Source organism: Ahaetulla prasina, chromosome 5 (assembly GCF_028640845.1).
Source record: "Ahaetulla prasina isolate Xishuangbanna chromosome 5, ASM2864084v1, whole genome shotgun sequence".
NCBI lineage: Eukaryota > Metazoa > Chordata > Lepidosauria > Squamata > Colubridae > Ahaetulla > Ahaetulla prasina.
Window position 1 is genome coordinate 136,805,404 of NC_080543.1, and position 15,787 is coordinate 136,821,190.

The 15,787-nt window shown below is 42.1% G+C and overlaps 1 protein-coding gene across 9 annotated transcripts in view; it reads right to left on the minus strand.

Annotated features, from left to right (window-relative positions):
• The window catches only part of ENOX1 (ecto-NOX disulfide-thiol exchanger 1), a 550,463-nt gene that overhangs the window by 112,497 nt on the left and 422,179 nt on the right, over positions 1-15,787 (minus strand). For all 9 annotated transcript variants that reach the window (XM_058185666.1, XM_058185657.1, XM_058185665.1 and 6 more), the window contains one exon: positions 11,945-12,051. In XM_058185666.1, the coding sequence (XP_058041649.1) occupies positions 11,945-12,051 (107 nt within the window). The remainder of the gene's footprint in view (positions 1-11,944; positions 12,052-15,787) is intronic.

A 15,787-nucleotide genomic window follows, 5' to 3' on the forward strand; every position in this document is an offset into this window, starting at 1 on the left:
GTTTTTGGGCCTTGGGCCCACCAGAAGTAGGGAAACAGGCTGTTTCCTGCCTCTGGAGGGCCTTGGGGAGGTGGTGGTGGTGGTGAAGGACCGTTTTTTGCTGTCCCCAGCCTCCAGGGCCTCTCTAGGAGACTGGGGAAGGTGAAAACGGCCTTCCTCACCCCCTCGGAGGTCCTCCAGAGGCCAAAAATGGCCCATTTCTGGCATCCAGAGGACCTCTGAGTGGGTGGGGAAGGCCGTTTTCACTCTCCCCAGACTCCTAGAGAGGCCCTGGAGGCTGGGGACAGCAAAAAACGGTCCTTCCAGTCGCACCAGAAGTTGACAAATGGGCCCTTTTCAGCCTCTGGAGGACCTCCAAGGGGGTGGGGAAGGTCGTTTTTCACCCTCCCCAGACTCCTAGAAAGGCTCTGGAGCTTGGGGAGAGAGAAAAACAGGCCTACCCGGCTATTGCATGCTAGGAACCGGGGTGTCGTGCACGCAGGGGTGGGACACATAGAATTATGGGTGTGGGCATGCACACGTGTGACCCACCCCCCCATCCTTTTCTGCTACGCGATGGCAAAAAGGTTAGCCATCCCTGACCTAGAATGTAACACAGGTAGTCCTCGATTTACAACCACAATGGACAGCCCGACATTTTGAGCTGAGTTGAGTTGAATTTTGCTCCATTTTACGCCCTTTCTTGCCAGTTATTAAATGAATCACTTCAGTTAGTAACCCGGTTGTTAAGTGAATCTGGCTTTCCCGTTGACTCATCAGAAGGTTGCAAAAGGGGATCACATGACCCCGGGACACTACAACTGTCATAAATATGAGTCCAACTGCTGATCATGTGGCCATGGAGATGTTTCAACGGTTGTAAGTGGGAAAAACGGTCATAAGTCGCTTTTTTCAATGCTGTTGTAACTTTGAACGGTCACTAAATGAACGTTGTAAGTCGAGAGCTACCTGTATACAGTAGTGGCCAAAATTGTGGAAATCTTTTGGGAAAAGTGTATTTTCTAAAACTAGCTACCGGTAATAACACCACTTTTTTGGGGGGGAGTAATACCATAAAATTATATATCAATGGAAAGATCATTTAATCAAGAATGTAACGCAATAGGTTTTATGAAGGATTTGCTATTAGAACAGCAGTTACAGTATAAAGAAGAAAAGTAAAATACGTAGAAAAAACGAGATATACAAAAGTGGTCACCCTGTCAGTTAATACTCAGTTGGGTAACTTTTAGCATGAATTGCGGCCTTACAACGTCTTCCCATGGAGTGAACCAAGTCTTTGAGTTCTGCTGCTGTTATCATGTGAAACCAAGATTGAAGGATGGCTTCGATTAAGTGAGTTTTATTGCTGGGTTACTTCTGATTAACAAGAAGATTCTTTAGTCGGCTCCATAGGTGTTCATTTGGGTGAAGGTCTGGGCTATTCCCAGGCCATTCCAGCAATGGAATAGGATTATCTTGAAACTCAAAAAAAAAAGTGGCTTTATTAGCCATCAAACCTCAAAAATACACTTTCCCCAAAAGTTTTCCACAATTTTTGGCCACTACTGTCCCCCACAAATGGCGGTACTTCTGACATGGAGACAGACCTAAATAATTATCTGATTAGAACCGCTGAGCTGCCAACCTTTCAATTGACAAGCTCAGTGTCTTAGCCACTAAGCCACCGCGCCCCTTTTGGTAGATTGATAATAGGACAAATACGGTACCAATTTTGGCTAGAAGATGTTTTTCCCTTCCATGAAACTGACTCTTTTTTTTTTTTTAAAAAAGGACTGTGACCATTGCTTTTTCATCTCTTAATATTAAAAATTGTTCTCTGTGGTCTTCCGGTCAGTGTAATTGCATAGTCATTCCAGGAATTCTCAAAGTTGGGTTTTTTTTCAGAAGACAACTGGACTTTCTTGTTTTTTCCTTTTGAAGATGTTTCACTTCTCATCCAAGAAACTTCTTCAGCTCTGACTGGATGGTGGGGAATGGAAGGATTCATACTCATTGCAGACAGCTGGTCATTTGCATCCATTTAGAGAGTCATTGAGGCCACTTGGAGGTTTATCTGTGTCCTCAGGATCACCTGAGTGGTGCAAATGGTTCCTGTAGTCTGCAATTTTTCCCCTCTGGAAATCCATTCTCACTCCCACACCATTCCAAGGGTGTTCATCCCAAATTGTGTTGCTAAAAGTCTGTAGAGATTCTCCATCATCCAGGTCCTGGTTGTCCCAAAGGTGCTTTTTCAGGAGGCAACTGGACTTTCTTGTTTATTTCTTTTGAAGATGTTTCTCTTCTCACCCATGAAGCTTCTTCAGCTCTGACTGGATAGTGGGGAATGGAAGGATTTCTATTCCTTGAAGACAGCTGGTCATTTGCATCCTTTTTAGAGAGTCGTTGAGGCCACTTGGAGGTTCGTCTGTGTCCTCAGGGTCACCTGAGTGTTGCAAATGGGTGTGTGGCGCCTTCTTGGAACTGCTGAAAGGACTGTGTTCCGGAGCTATGCTTTCTGCAGGATGTTTTCTGCCCTGTGTCCCTTCCCTGTTGAAGATAGGCACCGGCTGTTGTGGTGCCTATGTTGTCTGCATCTCAAACTGCAGCGCAAATTATTCATGTCATCTGCAATTTTTCTGGAAATCCATTCATCTGACTCTCTAAAAGAATGCAAATGACCAGCAGACTGCAAGGAATATAAATCCTTCCCTTCCCACCATCGGGTCAGAGCTGAAGAAACTTCTTGGATGGGAAGCAAAATATCTTCAAAGAAAAACCAAGGAAGTCCAGTTGCCTCCTGAAAAAAAACACCTTTGGGACAACCAGGACCTGGAGGATGGAGAATCTCCATAGACATTTAACTGTGCACTTTGGGATAATAATAATAATAGCAGAGTTGGAAGGGACCTTGAAGGTCTTCTAGTCCAACCTCCTGACCGGGCAGGAAACCCTACACCACTTCAGACAAATGGTTATCCAATATCTTCTTAAAAATTTCCAGTGTTGGAGCATTCACAGCTTCTGGAGGCAAGTTATTCCACTGATTAATTGTTCTAACTGTCAGGAAATTTCTCCTTAGTTCTAAGTTGCTTCTTTCCTTGATCAGTTTCCACCCATTGCTTCTTGTTCTACCCTCAGGTGCTTTGGAGAATAGCTTGACTCCCTCTTCTTTGTGGCAGCCCCTGAGATATTGGAACACTGCTATCATGTCACTCCTAGTCCTTCTTTTCATTAAAGTAGACATACCCAATTCCAGCAACCGTTCCTCATATGTTTTAGCCTCCAGTCCCCTCATCATCTTGGTTGCTCTTCTCTGCACTCTTTCTAGAGTCTCAACATCTTTTTAAGATTGTGGATGAACGTCCTTTGAATGGTATGAGAGTATGAATGGATTTCCAAAAAATTGCAGACTGCAGAAACCATTTGCACTTCAGTTTGAGATGGAGACAACACAGACTCATCCCCAACAGCCTGCGCCTGTCCTGAGCAGTGAAGGGACAGAGGCAGAAAACACCCTGCAGAAAGCACAGCTCTGCAACACAATTCTTTCAGCATCTCCAAGAAGTCTCCACACACCCATTTGCCCCACTCAGGTGACCCCGAGGACACAAAGAAACCTCCAAGTGGCCTCAACAACTCTCCAAAAGGATGCAAATGACCAGCCGTCTGCGAGGAACATAAATCCTCCCATTCTCCACCCTTCAGTCAGAACGGAAGAAGCTTCTTGCACGAGAGGTGAAATCTCTTCAAAGAAAAACCAGAAAATGCAGATGCCTCTCGGGAAAAATAGGAAAAAAGGGACAACCTTGACCTGGAGGACTGAGAATCTCCACAGACATTCCAGGAAGTATTTTAGGAAGCAAACTTTCTTCTGAGTTTTCAAAAGTCAGCCTCATATTGTCTCTCCGCTAAGAGGCCACGTAATTTCCTCTGGATTTCTTATTAAGCTGTGCTCTGCAAATCAATGAAGCAACCCAATTTACCCTGATACACAAATCTCCAACAACTTCCTAAGCATGCAAATCAAGAGACTCTGCATTCAGGCTGCAGCCTTTCGGAAGCCGCAGTTCAGCATAAAGTCTAACCTATCACCTTTCTGAGGTTTTTCCCTGCCATCCCACCTTTATTTATTTTTATCTGGGTTTTTTTTATTTCATACCCACCTTAATTATTCTTACGAATAACTCAAGGCGAGGAACAGATTCAACAGACCTTCTTCTGCCTCCTATTTTCCCCATGTCAAAACCGTGAAGTGAGTTGGGTTGAGAGAAAAGGGGACTGGCCCAAAGTCACCCAGCTGGCTTTCATGCCTAAAGTGGGACTAGAACTCACTGTGTCCCGGTGATTGTCCAGAGTCATCCAGCTGGCTCTCGTGTCTAAAGTGGGACTAGAACTCATGGTCTCCTGGTGATTGGCCCAAAGTCACCCAGCTGGCTTTATGGCTAAGATAGGATTAGAACTCTCAATCTCCTGATGATCGGCCCCAAATCACCCAGATGGCTCTCGTGCTTAAGGTAGGACTAGAATTCACCACCCCTAGCGATTGGCCCAAAGTCCCCGAACCGGCTTTCATAGCTGAGGAAGGACTAGAACTCCCAGGCTCCTGGTGATTGGCCCCAAATCACCCAGCTGGCTCTCGTGCCTAAGGTGGGACTAGAACTCTCAGTCTCCCAGTGATTGGCCCCAAGTCGTCCAGCTGCCTTTCGTGCTAAGGCAAGACTAGAACTCTCAGTCTCCCAATAATTGGCCCCAAGTCATCCAGCTGACTTTCATACTAAGGTAGGACTAGAACTCACCATCTCCCAGTTTCTAGCCTGGTGCCTCAACCATTAGACCAAATTAGCTCTTTGCAAATCAGAGAGAGAGTTGATGGGACTTGGGAACAGTGGAAGGGTAGACATGCGCCTTTTTATTTTATTTTTATTTTGTCACAACAGTATATATAAGCATAAGCATGAAACAACCATACAACATGTAAGTGTATATATAATGAAAGGAAACAATAGGACAGGAACGGTAGGCACGTTTGTGCTCTTATGCACGCCCCTTATAGTCCTCTTAGGAATGGGGTAGACAGTTTTTGGTCAAAGCTTTGGGGATTTTGGGAAGAGACCACAGAGTCAGGTAGTTTATTCCAAGCATTAACAACTCTGTTACAGAAGTCATATTTTCTGCAATCAAGATTGAAGCAGTTAACATTAAGTTTGAATCTATTGTTTGCTCTTGTTTTATTGCGATTGAAGTGAAGTAGTCTTTAGCACAAAGGACATTGCAATAGATGATTCTCTGTGTTAAACACAGGTCTTGTCAGAGTCGGCGGAGTTCTAAGTTTTCTAATCCCAGGATTTCAAGTCTGGTGGTATAAGGTATTTTGTTGTTTATAGAGGAGCGGAGAACTCTTCTTGTAAAATATTTCTGGACTCGTTCAATTGTATTAATATCAGAGATGTGGTATGGGTTCCAGACAGGTGAGCTGTATTCAAGAATAGGTCTAGCAAATGTTTTGTATGCTCTGGTTAGTAGTGTAGAGTTTTTGGAAAAGAAGCTATGCAAAATTAGGTTTACAACTCTTAGAGCCTTTTTTGCTATGTAGTTGCAGTGGGCTTTGGCACTTAGATCATTTGATATGAAAACTCCAAGGTCTTTAACAGGGTGGGGGTCATCTGTAAGGTAATGTCCATCAAGCTTATACTTAGTATTTGGGTTCTTTTTTCCAATATGTAAGACTGAGCATTTGCTGGTTGAGATTTGGAGTTGCCAAGTTTTAGACCAATCGGATACAAAGTCAAGGTCTTTTTGAAGGGTAGTAGCGTTAAATAGTTTGACATCGTCAGCAAAGAGAACACAATAACTTGAGATATGGTTACAGAGATCATTTATGTATAGTATAGTATGAAGAGCGTTGGTCCTTGAGGAACGCCACTTTTGACAGGAACAGGATTTGATAGGGCATTGCCAATTTTGACCACTTGTTGTCTATTGACAGGAAAGCAGTTATCCAATTGTGAAGAGGTCCTGAAATGCCGTAGGATTTTAGTTTTAGGAGAAGTTTATCATGTACTACTGAGTCAATAGCTTTGCAGAAGTCTATGTAGATTGCATCTATTGCTTTGCCTTGATCAAGATTAGTAGTCCATATGTTTTTGCAGTGGAGAAGTTGTAAGTTACATGATAATTTTTTTCTGAAACCAAATTGTTTCTTAGAGAGTAGGTTGTTTGTTTCTAGGTGGAGGGTAATGGATTGGTTGATGATAGATTCCATTACTTTGCAGATGACGCAGCATAGAGAGATTGGTCTGTAATTTTCAACTAGGCTGGGATCTCCTTTTTTGAAGATAGGGATGACTGTGGCTAGAGACCAAAGTTTGGGAAGAGAACCAGTCGTGAAAGCTTTATCAAAGATTATGCTTAGGGGTTCTGCTATATTAGTGGAAAGTTTTTTTAAGAAGTATGCACATAGTCCATCAGGCCCAATAGATAAAGATGGTTTCAGTTTGCGAAGAGCTTTTTCAACATTTTCTTCTGTGAAGTCTATATGTGTTAAGTTGTTGTACTCATTGTTGGTACGATTGGGAAATGTCGGATATGTGCCATCACTGTTAACAAAGACTGAGCCAAAGAATGTGTTAAAGAGGTTTGCTTCAACTGTTTCATCGTTACATTCTTTGCCGTTAGATTCTTTTAGTGGTGGGATGGATCTTGAGTCTTTAAGTTTATTGTTCACAAAATTATAAAAGGCACGATTGGAATTTGTGCGCAGAAGATCCTCTTCTTGTTTGGTGTGGTAATTTGTGCATTCAGTTTTTATTTGGTTGCATATATTTCTGCAGCGGTTTTTGAAATTTGCTACATAGCCCTTTTTGTTTCTTCTTCAGAGGGAATTTTTTTTTTGGATTGAAGCTTTTTTATTGATATGGGTAATTTGTTTTTTTTTTTATTTTGGTGGTGATTTGTGGTACATATAGTTTGATGATTCTATTGATTTCAAGTAGGAAAACTCTATAGTGGCCTTGTTTTGGAAGGAGCATTTTGTTTTTATACAGCCTTGTTTTTATACTTTTTTAAAAGTAATATTTTAAAAAAGAGAAAAGCAAGTGACAGGGGAATAACCATCGTTAAAAATTCAAGGATGGTTTGCAGGAAAGAAAAACCGAACGCCTTTGAACGTATCGTGTTCATATTAAATATTTAAATGTTAAGAAATAGCCTGAATATTTTCAATGTAGCGTGTGTGTGTGTGTGTCAGATAAATTTCAGTGTTAATGGAATATATATTCAATATTTGGAAAATAGCAGCCTGGTTAATAAAAAAAAACTTTCTTTGCCTGTTTTTTTTTGGCCTACAGGTGTATTCATTTACGAATAACCCCAGAAAACATTGTATATCATCTACATCGTAACAGGCAGTGATAATAAAAGGTTCTTTATTTTTAATTCATGCAGATATCACATCCAATGGTTTCCTTATTCAATCAATTATTTATTTAGTCAAGGCGCTCCAAAGGTCCCCTCAAGGATTTGGACTTCGGCACAATTGTATCTTGGAAGCATGCAACGTCATTGTTAGAAGCCAGAGACACAATAATTCAAGAAACAACTCTTACCTCCGCACAGCGTTTTTGTTGTTAGGCAAGGAAACAAGAAAAGGACTGCGGTGTTAACAATGCACCGAGAGGGCACTCGGTAAATGGATGCATTGCCTGGTACTGTTTTTTATTTTATTGTTTTAGGGAAACAAAATAAAAATGAAGGGCTGGAACAAGGAAACGGTTCTTACTTACTTGACGACAAAAAGTACGGTGTGACACACGGCAGGTTATTGTGGCACACTGGGGCCAAAAAAACAGATGCATCTTTCTCTCTCTTTCTCTCTCTCTCTCTCTCTCTCCTGTCTGTCTGTCTGTCTATACACAAACTGTCTCTATATTTCTCTCTCTCTCTCTCTCTCTAATATGTTTCTGTTTCTTTCTATCATCTATTATCTATCCTTTATGGATAGATCCCCTATCTATCTATCTATCTATCTATCTATCTATCTATCTATCTATCTATCTATCTATCTATCTATCTATCTATCTATCTATCTATCTATCTATCTATCACTATGTCTATCTATCTATCTATCTATCTATCTATCTATCTATCTATCTATCTATCTATCTATCTATCTATCTCTATGTCTATCTATCTCTATGTCTATCTATCCTGTCTGTCTGTCTGTCTGTCTGTCTGTCTGTCTGTCTGTCTGTCTGTCTGTCTGTCTGTCTATCTATCTATCTATCTATCTATCTATCTATCTATCTATCTATCACTATGTCTATCTATCTATCTATCTATCTATCTATCTATCTATCTATCTATCTATCTATCTATCTATCTATCTATCTATCTATCTATCTATCTATCTCTATGTCTATCTATCTCTATGTCTATCTATCCTGTCTGTCTGTCTGTCTGTCTGTCTGTCTGTCTGTCTGTCTATCTATCTATCATCTATCATCTATCTATCTCTATGTCTATCTATCTATGTATCTATCTATCTATCTATCTATCTATCTATCTATCTATCTATCTATCTATCTATGTCTATCTATCTATCTATCTATCTATCTATCTATCTATCTATCATCTATCTATCTATTATCTCTATCTATCTATCTATCCTTTATCCATCCACCCACCCATCCATCTATCTAACTATCTCATCTCTTTCTGATGTTCTGATGATGTTACCTACTTGGGTAATGAAACATCTGCAAGTAAATAACCAAGTTCAAGGAGCACCAAAGACCCCTCATTTCGCCAACCCTTTATCCATGGGAAGGGTGCAGCTGTTGCATACATTTACTAAGTGCCCTGATCCCAAGAACCATCATTCATACATGGTATTGAGCCTGATGCATGGATCACAACACAACCCAGGCCACAACTAAGCCACAACTAAGCCAGAATGCAGGAAATCATCTACATGCAGAGCACATGAATCCAAGAAAATGAGCCGAGACACATTTGCATAATATGATCAATAAATTAAACAGGTAGGGAATTCTCATTCATTCCGTCTCTCTCTCTCTCTCTCTCTCTCTCTCTCTCTCTCTCTCTCTCTCTGTAGGGAAAACGATTCTTCTTCCTTGATTTCTCATCATGCACATGCATTGAAGAAAATCCAGATGTTCAGGCTGGATTGAATTTGATTTTTCCCTTCTTTCGTCCTTCCACTTCCCCTAATCTCCCTGCTCCTGGTTCTCCTCTATTGCTAGTCATAACCAGGTATTTAAACTCAGGATGTATCTCCTTGGTGGTCCTGCCTACCATGCCTATTTACAAGGGTATGATTCTGAGTCCCCTTCTTCTGCCCGATACCTTCGGTCCTATCACTGGCCTCTCCAGATTGGGCATCAAATGGGCAAGGTAGAGGACAAGCACTGAATCGCAAACTCTGTTGCATTTTGTACCAGCTTCAAACGAAAGTTCAAAAAATGTCTGGCCCACCACAATGCTGCAGATGGTGTTCCTTTCTTGCAAGTGTCCCAAAAATGCTTTTTTCCTCCCAAGAAGCTTCTTCAGCTCTGACTGAATGGTAGGGAATGGAAGGATTTTGTTGTGGCTCCCGCCCCCGAACCTGGCCCCATGCCAGAAAGTGCTTTGCAACCGGGCTGCTGCCAGAAAGTGATTTGGACAGTGAGGGGGAAGGGCCATCAGGATTTACCTCGGAAGCACCGGCCTCCCTGGATCAGCTCCAGGAGCCTGAAGCAGGCCAAGTGAAAGGGATAACGAAGCCTCCTTCTCCTGACTCTTTCCCCCTCCCCAGGCCACGCCTGCAGACCCAGCTGACAGCAATCAGGCTTGGCTCAATCCCAGGCTTCGTAGGCAGGAGAGAAGGGAACAACAGAAGCAGGGGAAGGGCAGGCCTAGGAAGTGCTGAGTCATGGAGCCACACCCCACAGGATATAAAAGGCAGCAAGAACTGGTGTGTCTCTTTGTATCAGGCAAATCCACAGATTGGCTAGAGCTGAAGGTTGTGACTCACCAGCGTCTTGGCAGTTATCAAAGGCTCTTGGCAGACGCTGATTCTTTTGCTGCCAGAGCTGATAAGAGCTGGCTAATTAAGCCATCGTTCAGACGGAGGCGAGGAGGACATAACAGATTTATAATCCTTGCAGACAACTGGTCATTTGCATCCTTTTAGCGAGTCGTTAAAGTCACCTGGAGGTTTATCTGTGTCCTCAGGGTCCCCTGTGGTGTGAACACCCTTTGAATGCTGTGGGAGTATGAATGGATTTCCAGAAAAATTGCAGACTACAGGAACCATTTGCACCACTCACATGGCAGCTCCACCCACTTTTATACCCTGTGGGGTGTGGCTCAGTGACTCAGCAATCTCTGAGCCTGCCACACCTCTTCCTCTGCTGCGCACGCTTATCTCTTCGTCGCTGCCTTGGATCAATCCAGGATTGATCGTCAGCAGCTGGGACTTGAGGCGTTGCCAGGGAGGAGGAGGGTGTGGGAGAGGGAGGCCTTGTCGGCTCCTCCTCCTGACCTGCAGCTGGAACTTGGGGTGGTGCCAGTGAGGAGGGTCCTGGCGAGGGAGGCCTTGCTGGCTCTTCTCCCTCACTTTCCGAGTCACTCTCCTCCATGGGAACAGGCTCAAGGGCTGGAGTCACAACAGGCACAGATCAACCTCCAAATGGCTTCAATGGCTCTCAGGAAGAGTACTAACAACCAGAGGACTGCAAGGAATCTAAATCCTTCCATCCTCCACCATTCAGTCAGAACTGAAGAAGCTTCTGGGATGAGAAGTGAAATGTCTTCAAGGAAAAACAAAAACCAGTTGCCTCCTGAAAAAGCACCTTTGGGACAACCATGATCTGGATGACTGGAGAATCTCCATAGACATTAAGCAATGCACTTTGGGATGGACACCTTTCAAATGGTGCGGAAGTATGAATAGATTTCCAGAAGAATTGCAGACTTCAGGATTCAGGTGACCCCGAGGGCACAGATAAACCTCCAAGTGACTCTCAGAGGGAGTACTAACAACCAGATGGCTGCAAGGAATATAAATCCTTCCATCCTCCACCATTCAGTCAGAACTGAAGAAGCTTCTTGGATGAGAGGCGAAACGTCTTCAAGCAAAACAAGAAAGTCCAGTTGCCCTTTGAAAGGAAGCACCTTTAGTACATTTTTAATGTTTGTTTGTTTTTTGAAAAAATTTTTTTAATTTACTGAGGACTTCCTTTCCCATTTCTGCGGGACTGTGGATGCACTTGAGCTCTTATTAGGATTAGGAAGCAGTTTTCTTACACTGTCTGGGTTCAAGAAACTCTTTGCAGCTCCTAAATTTTGCTATCACAGCATCAATAAAAAATCTTACCCTTGATAGGACTCAAAAGATTAAAAAAGAGTAATTCTGGCTGCAGTGCCCTATTTTATAAAGTTTGGATGGCGGACAATTAAAAACATTCCCTTTTATTTTGTCCAAGGTCAAATTAGAAAAAATAACCTCGACTTTCCTAAGCTAATACTCATGAAATAAGAAATTTGGATTTCCGATATCTCCTTAGCCATTATTTTGTTATGAATATTTATGGTGAAGGATATTTTTGTCCAATCTGCTTTGTCCAATAGTTTTATCTGCTTTTGGACAACGTTGTGATGAATTAAATTCATTTTGGAATTCATTAACTGCAGGACCACAGCCTAAATGTTAAGGCGACTCTGCTAATTCTCTCCATTAGCTGTTTTAGTGGAAGGGATATTGTCCCCCAAGAGTTTCAGCTGCATAAACCGTTGCAGAGACTCTGGAAACAATCCTTAATTACATTTACACACTACAATTGCAGCAATTGAAAGACTGCTGAACAAAGCATAACCCAGCACAGGCTCCTTTGCATTCCCCCCCCCCCTTGGTCCAAAGGCTGTGAAATGATGGATAAAAACAGAAAAAGGAAAATTCACCCACCTCGGAGTGCTTGCGCCAAATATCTATGTTCTTCCGTTGAGCTTTGGAGAAATGGTCCCAAGCTTTTTGTCGCGTGGAGGCGTTGAAAACGGCCACAATCTGCTCAACTTTGGTGAACAAGGAAGTCAAACAAGACAAGCAATTTATGTTGTGGTCGCTAAGAGGAAAGCCAAGCAAAGACACGGGGAGTCCTATGGATGACGTCACTGCTGGAATGACCTCATCCGCGACTTCCGATCGCGTGTCTTTTCTGTACTTACATTTCAGAACTGTTGGAGGTCTCCTCCTTCAAGTCTCCCCTCACAACTTTAGCCTATACCGGTTGCGCCCTGATTACCGACAATTTTGCATGCAATTAATGGCTTCCGTAGTTGTTGTTACCGTACTGACTTGTATGCATGAGATGCTAAGTTAGAGGTGAAGCTATAGGAAACTATAGGTGCAATGGTTAGAGTGCAGTACTGCAGGCTACTTCAGCTGACTGCTAGCTGCAGTTCGGCAGTTCAAATCTCACCAGCTCAAGGCTGACTCAGCCTTCCATCCTTCCAAGGTGGGTAAAATGAGGACCCAGATTGTTGGGGGCAAGAGGCTGACTCTGTAAATTGTTTAGAGGGGCTAACTCTGCTGACTGCCAGCAGTTCGATTCCCACCGGCTCAAGCTTGACTCAGCCTTCCGTCCTTCCAAGGTGGGTAAAATGAGGACCCAGATTGTTGGGGGCAATAGGCTGTAAACCGCTTAGAGAGGGGCTGTAAAAGCACTATGAAGCGGTACACAAGTCTATTGTTATTGCTATTCTGAAGCGTAATTCTAGAACTTGGAAGAACTTTATTGCCACTTTGAACGTACACTAATCACCATACATTCAAGTGAAATTTTGTGGCCTACAGCTCTCAAAGGGTACACCTCCGATATACACTACATAACCATGATAAAGGAAATAAATACGAAATTATGCATATACCCACATATATTCTAAGACACAGAGAAACAACACAGTCCAGTTCGGATGTATACATGCACATGGTGAGATAAACGAATCTTGTGAGTTTACCGGATAGATGGCCTAAAGAACAAAGCTATTGCTAGCTAGCTGCTAGAAATACTTTGAAACCTCCTCCCAGAAAGGAGCAACAGAAACTAACCAGAAAGTGGGTATGTGGGGTCTCTCAAAATGCTTTGAGCTCTAAGCACATAGCATTTATAAGCAGTGTCCTGAATAATGGGAGGTGAGTTTCCTATAATCTTCTCCACTGTCCTCACCACTCTCTGTAGGGACTTTCTATCTGAGGCACTGCTGTCACCAAACCAAACAGTGATGCGGTTTGTTAAACTGCTCTTAATTGTGCCTCTGTAAAAAAAAAATGACCAGGATAGAAGGAGAAAGTTGTGCTCTCCTCATCCAATGCAAAAAATGAAGACACTGGTTTGCATGCTTCACTAAGGATGATGTGTGGACAGGTCAGTTCAGATTGTTAGTTATCTGCACCCCCAGATACTTAATACTGTTGACCACCTCTACAGTTGCATCCCTGATACTGAGTGGAATATGACTATGCCAGCTCTCTATTTTACATTCCCCAGTGGACTCAATGAGACTTATTTTTTAGTAGACATGTATAAGATTATACTCTTATTGAAAACATTAAAGAAATTCCCAAATTGGAACTTGAGTTAATCTAAAGAAAATCCCTTTAAATGAAGATCACTCTTTTCAACTCCCTTGTGGGCAAATGTCTTCCATGAAGCATTTTAAGTCTGCTTATCCCTCATATTTGCAAACTGCAGATCTACAGTATTAAAGTAACTTATGATTTTTACAGACCCACCGAAATTTAAATACGTATATTGCTAATTTACATAAGAAACATGGGAGATATTGGAAGCCCAAAAGATATCTACATTTCAAATCGTATTCTTTTCTTCAGTTCTTTATTCTAATATTTCTCTTTCTCTCTCTCTCTTTTAGACATTACATTCTCAAGTCAAAAGATAACATTTGAGGTTGTTGCCAAGCAATTGCAAATGAAATGTCACTCAGGCCTTATAAGTAACTAAAATAAAAATATTGCAAATCAAATACTGGAGTTCCACAGTTGACAGATTCACAATAGCCGCAAACTGTGACAGTTAATTCAGAAAACATATGTATTTCATTTTGGCGAAGGGATTCTCAAATCGGTGAAGAAACTCATATCTAAGAGAAACTCTTCTCTGGAAAATGAATTCTCCCCTTTTTATGCCAATAAGACTGTGGTTTGTGTTATTGCCGCAGAAGTAATTTTTTTTAATCTTCCCCACCGTTTTTAATTATGATCCGATAAGCCTTTATGGTAAGCTCTGTCTCTGTTGATTTACGAAGGTTATTCTGGATTTAACTGAATATCTTTTGCTCAAACTGTGGATCGCGCAATTTGAATTTTACAAACCGATTGTGCAATCTGAATTTTACAAATTGAATTTTACAAACTGCTCGACAAATTTTACAAACTTGGACTGTGGATTGTGCAATTTGAATTTTACAAACTGATTGTGCGATGCCCCAGTTTGGCTCTTAATACTGACCACTGACTTCTGATTTCCCAAAAGTTTCTTTTCTTTCCTTCGGAACTGCTGCACAGAACAATCACTACTTGTGTAACTCTAAAATTTGTCCCTTGGCTGAAGTTTAAAGCCTGCTTAGATTTAAAATGGGCTCCCTTCTACCATATTGTAATGCTCTCTATATGGGGCTCCCCCTGAAGTGCACTCGGAGGCTTCAGTTAGTCCAGAATGCAGCTGCGCGGGTGATAGAGGGAGCTCCGCGTAGCTCCCATGTAACACCGCTCCTGCGCAGACTGCACTGGCTACCTGTGGCCTTCCGGGTGCACTTTAAGGTGTTGGTTACGATCTTTAAAGCGCTCCATGGCTTAGGGCCCGGGTACTTACGGGACCGCCTGCTGTTACCACATGCCTCCCACCGACCCGTAAGCTCTCACAGAGAGGGACTTCTCAGGGTGCCGTCCGCCAAACAATGTCGGCTGGCGGCCCCCAGGGGAAGGGCCTTCTCTGTGGGGGCTCCCACACTCTGGAACGAGCTTCCCCCAGGTTTACGCCAAATACCTGAACTTCGGACCTTTCGCCGCGAACTGAAGACACACCTTTTTATTCGCGCAGGGCTGGCTTGAATTGAATTTTAAATGGTAAATTTTTATTAATTTTAAATGGGGTTTTTAGTGTAAGGTAATTTTTTAAATTCTCAGGCTAATTTAATAAGTTTTTTAAATTGCATTTTAATTGTATTTTGTATTGCTTGTTTTATTCTGCCTGTACACCGCCCTGAGTCCTTCGGGAGAAGGGCGGTATAAAAATCAAATAAATAAATAAATAAAATAAATAAATAAATAAATAAATAAATAAATAAAAATGTTTCTAAAATCTCATCTTTTTCCTGCTGACTTCATTTATCAAAAAGCAGATGCTGTTCCTAAGATTGACAATTCTCTACTATAGGAAATCCCACCAACATCAGACCTATAAAACAAGACTGGATGACAATTTTATAAGGACGGAATTGGTTCTACTCAGCATTAAAGGTATATCTGCAACAAAGATACACCTTCTGCATTCCTTTAACAATGAGTAGAACCAATTCCAGCCTTATAAAAGGAGAAATTGTCATTATTTCATAGAGCTGATAAAATCCAATTTTTTTTACTACCGGTTCTGTGGGCGTGGTTTGGTGGGCGTGGTGTGGTGTGGTTTGGTGGGCATGGCTTGGTCGGTGTGGTAGGGGAAGGATACTGCAAAATCCCCATTCCCTCCCCACTACTGGGAAAAGGATATTGCAAAATCTCCATTCCTAG